Here is a 17,101-nt window from a genome sequence, read left to right as displayed (position 1 = left end):
TAATAAAAACATCTTTATCATCTTCAAATACTAGGAAGAAATGTATAGATAGCATGACATCCAAATGGGCCTTATTACTGAACTTCATAATTCAGAATATTTAGTTATTAATTATTTGCAGAAAGAGAAGGCAAACTTTTTCATAAAGGACCAGTAGTAAATATTTTGGACTTTGCTTGCCGTGTGGTGTGTTGAAACTACTCAGCTCTGACGTGGTAGCAGGAAAGTAGCCATAGACAGTGAGCCTGGCTGCATAACAGAAACAGGCAGCCTGCCAGATTTGGCCAATACTGACTTTGATGTACAGTGGTAAGCTTGTGTAGATTTCTTCATGCCTGGAAAGTACAGTTGCAATAGCACCCTGTTTCTGAAAAACAAACGTTGAAGAGCAGTCCTGAGGAGAGGACAGTGGTTTTACTTGTCTTGGCTTCAAAATCATTTCACTTTCTCTGGAACTAGAGATAGTAGGTAGAACGCAGGAAAATGAACATCTGCTTGTCCTTTAAAGGAGTTTCCACAATCCATTTCAGTAGAGAACTTCAGATTTAGGTTCTTCCTTACATTAATTTGTATCCTTTCAGTTTGTACTCTCATTTGTTTCTTGCTTTCAGAGGTTCAAAATAAAGGAGAAAGACAGACAGGATGACTTAGCGTCCTACCATCTTCATATTGGTACCCTAATATTGTTGTATCTTATCTCCTATATAATGTGGGAATTCCCTTCATAGGGTCCAGCTTCTGCATGACCAGAGACAACTCAGTATTGTTCCAGACAAACCATTCTTATACATCGCTTGTTTGAAACAACTTACAAGATGTTTTTAAAATTGTTATCTGCTTCTCTTAAAATTGTTTTGATTATTATCCTGCATACAAGTGTGTATCTTTTTAATATATTAATATTCTAAATATATGAAAAAACTTCTCGGTGTCCCTGTATTTTTTTCTGATGCCCATGACTATATTCTCAATTTGTTTGACCTGCACATTTGAAATCCCAGCTGCGGGCTGGGGAGATAGCTCAGTCGGTAGAGTGCTTGCCTTGCAAGCACAAAGCCCTGGGTTCGATCCCCAGCACCGCAAAAAAAAAAAAAAAAAAAAGAGACATGAAATCCCAGCTGCTTGGGAGGCTGAGGTAGGAGGGTCACAAGTTTGAGACCAGCCTGAGCTACTTCACAAAAAGAAAAGGAAGGAAAGGTTATCAGTAATTCATTTGCATGTAGCTTGAGCATCAGAATTTTGAGTGTTGCCAGGTGATTGTAATAATCCTTTAGTGCCAAGAATCAAGCCCGGCACTGTGGTTCATGTCTATAATTTCATCTTCTGGGGAGCCTGAGGCAGGAGGATTATAAAATTGAGGCCAGCCTGGGTAATTTAGGCTAAATAAATCAAAATTAAAAAGAACAGGGGGTGTAGCTCTATGGTAGAGACACCCTAGGTTCAGTTCCTAGTACCACAATGGAAAGTAAAAACAAAAGAACCCACAGTGAACTGTTACCTAGATTATTTTAGAACTACTTTCTCAATGATCAGTCAAGATTCTTTCTTTTCCTTTCCCCCTTTATTCATTAGCAAAACTTTTTTTTTTTTTGGGTGCTGGGGATCAAACCCAGGGCCTTGTGCTTGCAAGGCAAGCACTCTACCAACTGAGCTATCTCCCCAGCCCCCATTAGCAAAACTTTTAAAGAATATGTTCTTACCCTTTGTTGCATGAGTCTGTGAATTTGGGAGCTTCTCTTGTTGGTGAATGTCTTTTTTACTTTCAAATGATGTTAAAAAATCAAGTTTTTCAAATACTAAAGTATAACTTCAAACTGTTCTACAGAAGCAATTTTTTTTTAAAAATAATTTTTACCTATGCATACATCTTAGTAAATCAGTTAATGTGTCTCCTGAAATTTTGTGTATAATATCATACTTTTATTTGATTTTCAGTATCACAGTCTCCCACTGGAACAGATGATTCTCTTCTAGGGGGTTTACAAGCAGCAAACCAAACCGGCCAGCTTATTATACAGTTATCATCTGTACCAATGTTAAATGTTTGTTTCAACAAACTTTTTTCCATGCTTCAAGTCCATCATGTTCAGGTATGACTTCAGGAGAAAAAGGTGTTTTGACATGTTATTGGGAGCCTCTGAAATGGTGAAACTAACTGGAAAGTTCATTCACAACCTGATGAATGTTATATCATTATTATACTTTGGAAAAATATTGGAAATACTTTAATTATCACAGTTCCTCAGCAGGGGACCATTTTTAATTTTCATGATTTTAAGCCTTAGTTTCTACCATGTATTGCATAATAACCAGCAATTTAATAACTTGAATCACCTCTTTTAACTTAGGAAAACATTTTTATGATGTAAATTGTAAATTTTAACCAAGTTAAATTTTGTTCAGGAATTTTAAGATATACTTCCTTGTGTAGTGAAGTAACTAGGGGGAAATATTAAATAGAGAAATTTCTTTATTCATGACAGTATTCTAAACAGTAGATTTTTGTTGAAATGTGTACATTTTTTTCCTGTCAATTTGCATTCTTTTTCAGTTGGAGTCACTTCTCCAATTGTGGCTCACATTGAGCCTGAATTCTAGCTCATCTGGAAATAAAGAGAATGGAGCAGACATTTTTTTATATAATGCTAATCGAATACCTATCATTTCATTGAATCAAGGTAAGATTTATTGGCAGAAAAAGCACTAATAGGACTAAATAAGCTAAATAGTAATAATTAGGTTAAAATGTACCTAATCTTTATTATTAGTTATAATGTTTTTTAATGCACTGACTTACTCATTAGCAGGAAAAAACAAAAATGTCTAACTTGTCTGTTATCTTATACTTGTGTATAAATAAAACATTCTCTTAATCTTTACATTGTATTTCCTTAAGTTTTGTCTTGTTCATAACCTGCTTTGTTTGTTTGTTAAATATGGGTTTGCTTCTGGGGGAATTGAAACTGGAGAAGGATGTCATTGTTCTATAGAAGTTGTGTCAATTTCTTTATTTTTCACATTCTTGTTTGGGTATGATCTGAGTGAAATAATACCATTCAACAGGAAAAGAATTAGCATTCAGCTCAGGTCACAGGATCCTACTTTAGTTATATTTTAAGAAAAGTAAAAATAATCATCTATTCCTGGTGCTTTCTCCTAAAGTGGCATATCCTGTATCTTGTTCAGCTGTTACCTTTTCTGTCTTCCAGCCTTAAAAAGTGACAGCCCCACTCATTGGCTATGGTTCCATTTTTATATATTCCTGCTTTAATTAATAGCTTTCTATATCTTCCACTGTGTTATTAATAAACATATAAATATTTATATTTTGTAATTTGCTTCCATCTCTTTTTGGTCATTATGGAAAATATTAAACATGTGAAAATAGTTATTCATTACCATCATATACCTGGTCAGTGCTGTAATTTACAATTGTTTCAAATGTTGTGAAACTTGTTTATTTGAAATAGAATCCATATCAGATCTACACATTTAAATTGTTTCTTATGTCCCTCTTAGTGTGTATGGGTTCTCAATTTTTTTTTTTAATCCCCTCTGCAAAGTCCCTGGCAGAGAAGTTTCTTGTCTTTCAGTGTTCTTAGGATCCAGATTTTTGTATGTGTGTTTATATTTCCACAGTGTCCTCTGTAAATTCATAGTTACACCTAGAGTTTAATCAGGTTTTTTGTTTCTTTCTCTCTCTCTCTCTCTCTCTCTCTCTCTCTCTCTCTCTCTCTCTCTCTCTCTCTCTCTTTTTGGTACAGGGGATTGAACTCAGGTGCACTTAACCACTGAGCCACATTCCCAGCCCTTTTTTGTATTGTATTTAGAGACAGGGTCTCCCTGAGTTAGCTGGTGCCTCTCTGAGTTGCTGAGGCTGGCTTTGTATGCAGATCCTCTTGGCTCAGCCTCCCAAGTTGCTGGGATTACAGGAGTGCAGCACTGTGCCTGGCTTCTTTGTTTTTCTTTTTTAAAGGCAGCTTCATGGGTTTTCTCTTTTTAATACGCGCCAAGGCATACTGCCTAAACCTATTAATTATTAGTTAGCGGTTTCAAAATAAAGATAGTCTAATTCTCATTCCTCTTTAATTTATTAGCTGAAATACTTCCATAATGAGAAACTTCATTCTGTATGCTGTAGTTACACTGTGGTATAGATTTTTTTCTGTGAGAGGCATGAGGAATGCTAGAACCTTTTTGTTTTTTAAAATTAGTTTTAAAATTGAGTTAGTTTACCAAAGGCCAAATGCTTTCTCTGATGAATGGATGCTGATACAAAATGGGGGTGGTAGGGTACAGGAAGAATGGAGGAACATTGGATTGGGCAGAGGCGAGAGAAGCGGGCAGTGGAATGGGAAAGATAGTGGAATGAGATGGACATCATTACCTTATGTACATGTATGATTGCACAAATGGTGTGACTCTACATGGTATACAACCAGAGAAATGAAAAGTGGTAGTCCATTTGTGTATAGTGACTTGCAATGCATTCTGCTGTCATGTAGAACTAAATAGAAGAAATTTAAAAATTAAAAAAAAAGAGAAAGTGAAAAACAAAAAAAGCAAGTTATTTTACAAGCATTCTAGAATCATGACCAATTAATTTCTATAATAAGATTTGTATAAGTTTTTGAATTTGGAAAAGGTTTCCTGTGGTTCTGTTGTAATTCTTAAACATGGTACTGAAATCGGACTTAATTACCAACAAGATGCTCCTTTTTCTGTAGTTTTTGTTCTTTAAAACGTTGAAATATGTTTTTGGGATGATAGTTTCCGGCTGTTGGTCTGGAATCAATCATTTCTAAAGGGTATTTAGCATAACCTGAGTACTTGATACTGTGCATGCTGTGCATTTTGAGTAACTTATTTGGCTTCTCCAGCTGCCAGTTTTTCCTACCTGGACCTTCCAAGTTACCCTGTTGCTTAAATTTGTGCTTTTGTTGTGAAGTCACATTGGTTTTGTTTGTTCTAATCTATCCCAGTTTTTCTAGTATGTCTTACTATTTTCACCTTTTGGTTTTGTAGAATGTGAGGAGTGTTAGTGACACACAGATTGTGTTGAGTAGAAATGCCTGTAGTTTAGAATGTACAACAAATTTGTAATGAGAACGTCATTTTTAAGGGTTTGGGACTGAGCTTTACCCTTGCCATGAAATGTTATTGATTCTCAAAGTTTTGGTTATATTTAATGGAGAAAAGTATTTGTGTTTTCTGTGGACAGTAGTTAATAAGCTAATTTTAAAAAGTAATCTTGTTTGTTAGTTCATTCTTTTGGTTTTTAGTTCTTAGTAAATATTCAGTGTTCTGAGTAAAATTTTTTCTTTTCCTGTTTTATATGTAGCCTCAATAACTAGCTTTCTCACAGTGCTAGCCTGGTATCCCAATACTTTGCTCCGGACATGGTGCCTTGTACTTCATAGCCTAACACTCATGACAAACATGCAACTTAATGGTAAGTTCAAAAACTTATTAACTTAATTTCTGACACACATTTTAATATGCTTATTATCAAATCCTTAACATACGTTTTTCCAAGAAATGATGTGGTTGTGTAAGTAATTAAAGTCGTTTCAATTACATTGTATTTAATCTGCAGGTTATAATAATAAGTGAATGGACTTCATCTCTATTTGTGAAAGACTTCATTAAGTTGAGAGTTTTGTCATATTGATAAAACTGTAATTTAAGTCATTATTTAACATCAAAGTGCTCTTCTGTTTTCTTGTTCAGCATATATTATCCAAAAATGGGATGAAAATATTACTATCTGATAAACAAAGGTGTTTTATTCTGCTCTAGAGAATCAGTGGGTTGCCTGTACATTAGTTAGTTATATATAAAATCTAAAGAGGAATAGTTTTTGCCTCAAGTGTATCTTAGAAAATTGAGTTAAAATTTATCTGAAAAGTAAATCTCTTTCTCTTTTCTGCTAAGGGGAAGTAGTTCCTAAAAATAAACCCACAAGGTAACATTAAGGCTTTAGTTGTTTTCCACTTGACTGTATTCACAGTCAGAAGAGATGAGGGAGGAGATGTGGTAGATAAAATTTAAAGAATGAAATCCAGGTCTATCCATAGTGTACAGTTAAACTATTTCAATAAACTTATAATTACTAGAAATAAGTAAGTTTTCTTGGAACTAAAAGATGTTTGTATATATTGCATCTTGTTGTTTTGTAGTCCATTTGATAAGGGCATATTTATCTATATTTTTTTATAGCTGGTTCCAGCAGTGCCATTGGAACTCAGGAGAGTACTGCTCATTTGTTGGTTTCAGATCCAAACCTCATTCATGTATTAGTGAAATTTCTTTCTGGCACCAGTCCACATGGAACAAATCAACACAGTCCACAGGTAATTGATGTGCACAGGCCATTCAATAAACAATATTTTTAAAGTAAAACTATAAAGTTTTCATTGTTAAAGCATTATATAATAGCCCTTATATGTCAGTGTAATAAATTGTTTTTTATTATTTATAAAGTAGCTATACTGAAACTGAACAATAGGTAGTAGGTTATCAAAGAATATTGAATGATTTTATTTTTATGTAGATTATATTTTTGGTGTTGATTTTGTATAATTTAAGATATGTTCTAATACTTATTGCAAAGTCAGGAAAACACTTAAAATTTTTGGAATGAAAATTTAAAAATTCATTTTTTGTGACTTTTTTTTTTTTTTTTTTTTTTTTTTTGGTGGTGCTGGGGATCGAACCCAGGGCCTTGTGCTTGCAAGGCATCTCCCCAGCCCTTTTTGTGACTTTTTAAAAGAATTTTTTTTTAGTTGTCAATGGACCTTTTTTTTTTTTTTTTATGTATAGTACTAAAAATCGAACCCAGTGCCTCACACATGCTAGGCAAGCACTTCACCACTGAGCTACAGCCCCAGCCCATGACTTCTAATATTAAAAGTGATAGCTCAGAGTTGGGCAGTGGTTCATGTCTGTAATCTCAGTAGCTCTGGAGGGTGTGACAGGAGGATTATGAGTTCAAAGCCAGCCTTTAGCGACTTAGGGAAGCCCTAGCTACTGAGCCAGACCCTGTCTCTAAATAAAATATTAAAAAGGACTGGGGTTGTGGTTCAGTGGTTAAGCACCTCTGGGTTCAATTCCTGTTAACCAGCTCCCCCTCCTGCTCCCATGTTCCCTCCCAAAAAGAGGATTGATAGCTCAATCATTTTTATTGAGCCTGGATAACAAAAAAAAAAAAAAAAAAAAATATATATATATATATATATATGTATATATATACATATATACATATAAATATAGAGAGAGAATTTAAGCATTTTCTGTTTAACTATAGATTTCCTTTATCAGCTCAATTTCTTCTTATATTATACTGTCTTTTTTTTTTTTTTTTTTTTTTTTGTGGTACTGGGGATTGAACCCAGGGCCTTGTGCATGTGAGGCAAGTACTTTACCATCTGAGCTATGTCACCCAGCTCTATTTTGCTTCTTTTTAATTAAATTTCTTGTATAAAATATATTTAGTATTCATAATTTTTTTTTTTTTTTTTTTTTTTTTTGTGGTGCTGGGGATTGAACCCAGGGCCTTGTGCTTGTGAGGCAGGCACTCTACCAACTGAGCTATATCCCCAGCCCCATAAATATTTTTAATGGAGGTTTTCTAAGTTTTCTTTTAGGTTTACCATTTTTAAAAAAATTTTTTTAGTTGTCATTAAACTTTAATTTATTTATTTGTAAATGGTGCTGAGAATTGAACCCCTTGCCTCACATATGCCAGGCAAACACTCTACCACTGGACCACAACCTTAGCCCCAAGTTTATCATTTTCGATTCTTTTAAAAATTCTTACTTGGTTTTGCCATTAAACAAGTTCTAATTTAATTGCATAGTCCATAATAGTCTCAGTCCTTCTGTTATTTCATTTTTTCAGTAAGTGTTCAGTAGGCTTCTCTGTACTAGGCCTAGGTACTGTTCTCTGTATCAGAGATGGAAGTATTTACCAAGACCGAGTCTCGCCTATGTTCATAGACTTTCAATTCTGGTGGATAGTTTTAGTGAATATTTTGATGTTGAATATAATTTAATTTTATAGATCATAATAAAGAGACAAATAAAAAGTAGGGAAGAAACTATTAATAGGTTGGGACAGAATTTTGGTGGGGCAGATAGATACATATTCCTGTGTGATAACTGTGTGTATAGATTAATTAATTTGAGATCTCTAATTCCAACTTCATTATATTTAATGTGAAAAAACATGCATCAGCTACACTGTCTCAAATTATACAGCTTGTTAGTAGTAGAGCTAGGTAGCAGGAACCAAGCTACTGTTGTCCCCCATCCCCCAATAAGGTAGAGTAAATTATTAAGGATAAACTTTCCTTTTGATATCTCAGTTTTATGTAGGAAGTTTGGTTAAGAGTATAATTTTTTAATTATACTCTTAATATAATTAAATATTATATTTTAATTAATATTTTAATAAATATTAATATTTTAATTAATATTTAAATAGTTGACTTGATTTAACTCTAAAGTAGTTTGGAGATTATATTGCATTGTGTTTTTCTAAAATTTCAGAGTTTTATGATTTGTTCACCAAACCTAATAAGTTGTTATGTATAACCATGATGAAAAAACTATTGTTAATCCCAACTGCTCAGCTGAGGGAGGAGGATTGCTAGTTCGAAGTCAGCCTCAGGAACTTAACACAGCTAAGCGACTCAGTGATACCCTGTCTCTAAATAAAACATGAAAAAAGTCCTGAGGATGTGGCTCAGTGGTAAAGAAAAGAAAATGCTGTTGTTAATCATTTCTATAATTTGCCATTTATAATAAATAAATGAAGACCTAAAAAGCCAGTCAGTTTCCTCTTACACTATTCATATTTTTGTTCTTCCTTAAATGTAAATTATAACAGTGTAACTCTTGACTTTACACCTGTTACTATTACAGTGAATGATTCTATAAATAATAATATTGAGCTGTTTTCAGTGGAAATATATTTCTCTTCAGGTTGGTCCAACAGCTACACAAGCTATGCAAGAATTTCTTACCCGGTTACAAGTGCATCTATCTTCAACATGTCCTCAGATATTCAGTGAATTTTTGCTCAAGCTGATTCATATACTTTCAACAGAAAGGTAAATTTAATTGTACTCTTGTGTCTCAATACAGAAGTCACATGTATTCCCCCAAATATACTTTATCTTAACATTTGTTAAGAATTCATCAGAGAATGAATTATCAGGACAGTAGGGATTTAGGGGTGGGAGGAGGGAGAGTTCAGTGATATGTTTCTAAATTGATTTCCATTTCATTTCATTAAGGCCCTATCATGTCCTTCAACTCTCTAATAAGGAAGGAGCACAGTGCCTCAGTTCATTGTCCACTTTTAATAGTTTCATAGATTAGTCATTATAAATCTTTGTTTTTTTATGTGGTGCTGAGGATTGAACCCAGTGCCTCACATGTGTTCACTTGTGCTAGGCAAGGGCCCTATTACTGAGCTACAGTCCCAACCCTCTCTGGTGAGTCTTAAACATGAAAATTGAGACCCCAGGGCTGTTTAACCACCTCCACAAATCCCAGCCACCTCCCCCCACCTTTTTTTTTTTTTTTTTTTTAATTTAGGGAGGATCTTGCTAAGTTACTTAGGGCCTCACTAAGTTACTGAAGCTGGCTTTGAACTCGACATTCTCCTTCCTCAGCTTCCTTAGCTGCTGGGATGATAGGTGTGTGCCACTGCGCTGGACTCTTTTGGCCTTTTCATGTAAAGTCTAGAATTAGCTTGTTGATTTCCAAAATAACCCCAAGAATCCTGCTGGATTTTGATTAATATTTATCTCTTTGGGAACAGTTTTAGCTTATTTGGTTTTTTTGTTGTTTTTTATACAACTATGCTGTCGGTGTCTTATCCCCCACCCCCTCTTTTCCTCCTAGGTATACTGTTGAATAGACATTGTAAAAGTTGCTTTTTCCTTTTTTCCTCAGTCTTTCAGAAGTAGATATGTTACCAGGTGTAGAATATTTTGTAGATGCCTGACAACAAGTTAAAGAGATTCTTACTTCTTTCCAATCTGCTAAGACTTGTTTTTTTAATTTTAATTTAATTTTATTTTTTTGGTTGTTGGTGGACACAGGACCTTTATTTTATATTTATGTGGTGCTGAGGATTGAACCCAGAGCCTCATGCATGTTGGGCAAGCGCTCTACCACTGAGTCACAACCCCAGCCACACACCCCTCCGCCTCTGCCTTTTAAATCATGAATGTCTCTTGGAATTTTGTCAGATACATTCTCTGCTTGTAGTAAAATGATCATATGTTATTTATACTTTCATCTGTTCACATAGTAGGACCTTTATTTGCTGTTTCTGAAATGGGGGTCTTAACAAATTGCTCAGGATGGGCTCAACAGATTTCACATCACCCTCTTGAGTAGGTGGGACTACAGGTGTACACCACTGCTCCTAGCTTGTGTTTTGTTTTGTTTATTTTTCAAATTAAAAAGATTTTTGTAAAGTGTCCATTAATTTGTGCATTCCCAGGAAAGACCCAGTTTTTGTGAAGTTTAATCCTTTTTATATGGGGCCGAATTTAAGTAGTTGATATTTTATTGAAGATTTTTGAATCTGTGTTTGGGCGGGGGTGGCATTTGTATTTTTTCCATGAAGTCTGGCTTTTGTATCAGTCATGCTGAACTCAAAATGAATGTTCCCTTTTTTAATTCTGTGGAAGAGGCTGTGTAAAATGTGTATTATTACTAAAATATTTGGTAGTAAAATCACTATTGAGGTATCCTGGACTTGGAGTTGGCTTTATATCAAAATTTATGTTATTTTATAGACACAGAATTATATTCAGAATGCCCCCCTTCTGGGAGTTGAAACCAGGATCTCACTCATGCCACTCATTGTTTTCCTTTTGAGTTAGCTATGGTAGTCTGTTTCTTGAAGAAAGTCATTTACTTCCTCCATTTACATTATTGAATTTATTATTTGTAATGTTTATTCTCCTAATGTTTATAGGGTCTTAAGTGAGATTTCTTTATTCCCTGTATTGGTCATTTTTATCTTTTGGATGTGGGGGTGTTATTCAGGCTAGAAGTTTATTAGTAGTAGTACTCCTATTTTCAAAGAACCAGATGATAGTTTTACTAGTATTCTGTTTTTTTTTTTTTTTCTTAAGTCAAGTTTTGTAGCTTTCTAATATATTATTTCCTTCTTTCTACTTCCTGTAAAACGTGTTTAAATTGACCTTCAAATTTAGCTTAGGTTATTGTTCTGAGATCTTTCTTTTCTAATGTAATATATTTAGACTACTTTTATTACATGTAATTATTATTTTATTATATTATAATTATTATTAAAATTAATCTTTTTGACAATTTTCTCCTTATTTCTTTTAAAATGTCTATTTCTTTTAAGATGTCTTTTTCTCCTGACTTTTGAAAAATTTTTTGATAGTTTCATTTCCACTATTTTTTATTAGTTATTACTAAAATTTAAAGTAGTGATTGTCCTCTTTATTTCATCAATCTTATTTTAAGCAATATTAATTTACTCTATCATGTCTGAACTTAAAACAGTATACTTCTTATTTCTTTCTGGTTTATTTTGAAAGATATAACTCAGAAGCAGGCAAATATAGATACACAGAGCATGGAGTACAGGGATGTGGGGTCAGGGAGGATGCCTGTGAGCAGGTGTGAACTCTGGTTCAATCACTCTAAGATACTTTCATCCTTTAGCATTTGGTTAAACTTTAGCTGAATTTCTTACCCATTTATACATCACCAGCATCTCTTTGCAAATTCTTCCATAGGCAAACCCAGTGCTTTTGTTCTGTCTCTTGTGCAGTGCCTTTATTTTCATGGATTTCAGCATTTTGGATTACTCTGTGACTTCAGCTCTCTGAGTTCAGAAAAACTTATGACTAGAGTTAATTTGACATTTTTTGTTGTTAGGTTAGGAGTAACACTTTTTCTTGCATTCTTCATTTATCTTGGGGATGAGCATAACTTGAGAGCATACTATTTTAGTACATAAAAATGATTTGATTGTGGGGCTGAGGTTGTGGCTCAGTGGTACAGCAGTTGCCTAGCATATGTGAGGCACTAGGTTCAATTCTCAGCGCCACATTAAAAACAATAAATAAAGGCGTTGTGTCCATCTACAACTAAAAATATTTTTTAAAATGATTTGATTGAATTTTAATTTTTGAGAATCAAAATCAGAATGTTCATAATAGGAACATTGAGGATATAATAGAGACCTCATTCCATTATAAAGACTGCCTTGTGATATTAAAATATTTTAGTCTGCAGCTTTAACATCACTTCTTTGATTACTTATCCTTCAGTTTTCTATTTGGATGGCAAGTCATTTTTGGTTTTATGTAAACTGGAGGCAAGAACAAGACAGATAGAAGTGTAACTATCAACAAAATGATAAATACCAAGAGTTTGTTTTTTTAACTTTGTTGTTTTGAAGTAGCCACTTCTTTCCAAACTGTTTAAAATGATTTTAACACTCTCTCTTTCTGCAGGGGTGCCTTTCAGACAGGACAAGGACCTCTCGATGCTCAAGTGAAGCTCTTAGAATTCACTCTGGAGCAGAATTTTGAAGTTGTTTCAGTTAGCATTATTTCTGCTGTGATAGAATCTGTCACCTTCTTGGTGCATCACTATATCACTTGCTCTGACAAAGTAATGTCAAGAAGTGGATCAGATAGCTCTGTGGGTGCTCGAGCATGCTTTGGGGGACTTTTTGCCAACCTCATCCGCCCAGGTGATGCAAAAGCAGTTTGTGGTGAAATGACAAGAGATCAACTCATGTTTGATTTGTTAAAACTTGTTAACATTTTAGTACAGCTGCCTCTTTCAGGCAATAGGGAATACAGCGCAAGAGTGTCTGTGACCAGCAATACAACCGATAGTGTTTCAGATGAAGAAAAAGTCTCAGGAGGCAAAGATGTCAATGGAAGCAGTACCAGTATGCCTGGATCTCCTGCATATGTTGCTGACTTAGTCTTAGCTAACCAACAGATCATGAGTCAGATTTTGTCAGCTCTAGGCTTGTGTAATAGCAGTGCCATGGCAATGATAATTGGTACGTATTAAGAATGTTAATTTTATACTTGTTTGTGGTACATCATTTTAACTTTATAATGTAAAACTACTTTATTGTAAGATTCTCTTCATGACTGATTTTTATTAATAAAGACATATAGAGTAACTTCACATAAATTAGGTACTGTAATGTACAGCTTTTCATAATGTTTTCAACCTAAAGAATATGAAACCAAATTGTGTATTAGAGACCAGTAAAATGTATTTATTCACATGTTCTTTGAAAGTGAAATACAAATTTTATTTAGAATGTAACAATTTCTGTGAAACACAAAGTTTATATCTTGTCTAATTTTTCTTCCTGCTGAAACTAACATTGCATCATTTTGTTAAAATAATTGAAATTCTATAAATTGTGACAAAATCCTTTCTTATCGTATTTTTGCCTGTGGTTATATATTGCTTTCTTTGTCACTGTGTCATCGTCTTTTTTTTGTTTGTTTGTTCATTTGGTGGTGCCGGGGCTTGAACCAGGGCCTTGTGCATGCGAGACCTACACTCTACCAATTGAGCTATATCCCCAGACCCTGTATCTTCTTTTTGATTACAAGTTATGATGCATAGTTGCATAGTAATATCACTTATTTTCTCTTTATTTTCTTTCTTCTTAAAGACTATCATTTATTTTTCTCTTTATTTTTTCAAGTAAGAGAATATCCCAAATCTTGCTTTTATAAATAGATACTGTAATCTCTAGGGGCGTGTGTGTATATGTGTGTGTAGTTTAACTGTACCTATCATCTTCAGTGGTTTTGGAAAAAATGACTTCTGATTTTTACTAGTTTTTAAGGATACACTTTTTAAAAAATATATAATCTTCTATTTAAACTAGGGGCAAGTGGATTACATCTCACCAAACATGAAAACTTTCATGGTGGGTTAGATGCCATATCAGTTGGGGATGGATTATTTACCATACTGACAACACTTAGTAAAAAAGCTTCTACAGTCCACATGATGCTGCAGCCAATTTTAACCTACATGGCCTGTGGGTATATGGGCAGACAAGTAAGTTCAATCCAGCAACAGCTACAGTAATTCAAATAAAATTTTTGATAATATGAGTAGAGAAATACATACATATATACATATATGTGTATGTTATAGAGATAGATCAAAATACTCATATCATATATTAGAAAATGAAAAGTATCTGTAGGTGAGGATTATAGACTTGTTAATAGAAGTTGGGGAGTAATTTCTCAAAGTGATATTTTCCAGTGACTACAGTGATACATAAATATAACATTTAGCATGTTTCTAAAATTCAGATTTCCTTTTATGAGCCAGGAAGTGGCCCTTTCCTTTTCCCTAAAAACAACATAGTTGAATACCAAGATGTTCTCTATAGATGATATATAAGAAAATTTAATTATATTTTTTCAAATTTGTGTTGTATATTTAGTTTATTTTCAGTTAAGAAAAATTAGGATAACTTCAAAAAGAAATATAGATTAGAATACTTGTGCTTTTCTGTATTGTTCTGTTAAAAATTATAGAAAACGGCTTGGTGGTTTTCTTTCTTTTCCTTTTTTACCATTTTGTCCATTTACCATTTTTCAGATGCAGATTTCGAAACATTTCTTACAAAGTTTTTGTATATATCAGTGTGTAATTATCATTTTTTTAAAACAGTTTTGAATGTATATTTATATTTCAGTTGAAAATGCAAAGAAATTTGAGAAGGTGCAGTCTTTTAAGGAAATTAGTGTCTAGTGGAAAACAATAAATGCACATTAAAGCAGAAAATGATAATTGTAGTTGAAGTTAGTTGTTTGCAAATTACTCTGAGTTCAGAGAGAAGTTGGTTATCTTCCTTTCTGATTTGGATAACCTTTCTAATGTACTTTGGCAGATAACTTATATTTAATGTAGTTAAGCCTGTCAAATTAAAAAATTAAACTATAAAGGAATATTGTATACACTTAGAAGTATAGTTGTCCTGGTTCATAGGAAATTATAAAATCCTAAGATACATATTTGTTTTTTTAGGGCTCTCTTGCTACTTGCCAATTATCTGAACCATTATTGTGGTTCATTTTGAGAGTATTGGATACTAGTGATGCCTTGAAAGCATTCCACGATATGGGTAAGATATGGTTTCAGAAGCTATCATTTAAATGTAATCCTTCTGATAGTACACTGTTTTTACTTTTGTAGTCTTCTATGAATGTTGACTCTTGATGTCAGATCATCTATTCTAAGATAATTTCATTTAGTATTCTTTGTCAATTTAGGTGGTGTTCAGCTCATTTGCAACAATATGGTTACAAGTACAAGGGCTATTGTGAACACTGCAAGAAGTATGGTATCAACTATTATGAAATTTCTTGATTGTGGTCCAAATAAAGCTGTTGACAGTACTTTGAAAACAAGAATACTAGCTTCTGAGCCTGACAATGCAGAAGGGATCCATAATTTTGCACCGCTGGGTAAGCAAAGTGTGATTACATATTATTATGAATTTATTTCATTTATTCACTGGTATGAAGGAAAATCAGTTATCAAAGCAAGTTGATGGAATTATAATATCACCATTTTAATTACAAAGAATTGACTTTAAAGGTAAATATCAAAACATTCTGAGTAGAAGCAAGGTTTAATAGTTTTTTAGCAACAAAATTTGCTTCTGTTTACAACTTAAAAGCACAATTAATGAAACTAAATAGAAATTGTTATGTCAGTATTCTTTTTAAACATTTGAAAATGTGTGTCCCTTCTTAAGTGGTGCTGCCTTTTAAACATTTTGAATTTAGATATTTATGCCTTCATCCAGTTCACATAGTTTCTTTTTATATTTTTATTTTAATATTTCTTATTCATGAACACTGATATCTTCAAAAAAATTTTTTTAGATGTTTACAGACCTTTATTTTACTCATTTATTTATATTTAGTGCTGAGAATTGAACCCAGTGCCTCAAACATGCTAAGCAAGCACTCTACCACTGAGCCACAACCCCAGCCCCACAATGACATCTTAAAGATGATTCTTTTCATGGTGAAGAGTTTAGTGAATATAGTTTTTTTATTTAAATCATTTGAAAATTATTGTGCTAGGTTTGTCATTGTTTATTTTTTCTTTGAGTAATGAACTTGTTATTTTGCCTGGTGACTTGATACCTTTTGTGAGTACTCTGACAATCAAGCATAGGGTGCTCAGTACAGTAACAGCATCAGATGTTCATGTTTTCAGCTAATTTTTATAGTTTAACTATTATTGTCATTTGAATAGTTCCTTTTTTATGTGAATTGTTCTTAATGTGTTACTGCACTTTTGTGGGGCAAGTTCTTATTTTATTTAAAATGTCTTATGTAGGTACGATCACATCTAGTAGTCCTACTGCCCAACCAGCTGAAGTGCTTTTGCAGGCAACACCACCCCATCGAAGAGCTCGCTCTGCTGCTTGGTCCTATATCTTCCTGCCTGAGGAGGCTTGGTGTGACCTTACCATTCACCTTCCTGCAGCAGTGCTGCTTAAAGAGATACACATTCAACCTCATCTTGCATCTCTTGCAAGTGAGTAATAGCTTATAAAGCATTATGAGAATGAATTTTAATTTAGAAACATTTGAAAATAAGAAAAATATTTAGCAAGCTTTGATGCACTTAGGCATGATTACCAGATTGTATTATTTTGGAGCAGTTTTTGGTAGACTATTCACCACTACCATCAAGTTATTTCCCACTTAATGAAATGGTAGAGTTGTTATCCTCAAACAAATAGAATTTAATGAAGTCCAGAGAAACATATTCCAGTTATATGTTATTCAGCCTTTCCTTTTCTACTAATTTATTAATATATAACATCAAAATGTGTTAGTTTACTCACATCTGTGTTGGTTAGCAGTCTTAGTTTGTCTAACCTGATCTTCATTACTAACCTGAAATGTAAAATGTAGATTTATTTGCATGTCTTCTCCTACCGCTGTTGGAAAATAATTACCTCTGCAAAGAGTTTTGTTATATTTCAAGAGTAGTATTTTGAATATTTGAGTGT

General features: G+C 33.5%; 1 protein-coding gene across 1 annotated transcript in view; it reads left to right on the top strand.

Annotated features, from left to right (window-relative positions):
• BIRC6 (baculoviral IAP repeat containing 6) overlaps positions 1-17,101 on the top strand; it is a 213,402-nt gene that overhangs the window by 110,240 nt on the left and 86,061 nt on the right. Inside the window, 10 exon segments of the mRNA XM_079109988.1 lie at positions 1,936-2,090; positions 2,552-2,678; positions 5,342-5,452; positions 6,220-6,353; positions 8,986-9,113; positions 12,519-13,081; positions 13,934-14,109; positions 15,094-15,190; positions 15,339-15,533; positions 16,420-16,620. Coding sequence (XP_078966114.1) covers positions 1,936-2,090; positions 2,552-2,678; positions 5,342-5,452; positions 6,220-6,353; positions 8,986-9,113; positions 12,519-13,081; positions 13,934-14,109; positions 15,094-15,190; positions 15,339-15,533; positions 16,420-16,620 — 1,887 coding nt within the window.

The sequence above is a fragment of the Sciurus vulgaris genome (genome assembly GCF_902686455.1).
Source record: "Sciurus vulgaris genome assembly, chromosome: 14".
Lineage (NCBI taxonomy): Eukaryota > Metazoa > Chordata > Mammalia > Rodentia > Sciuridae > Sciurus > Sciurus vulgaris.
This window is presented reverse-complemented; position numbering and strand designations above follow the sequence as displayed.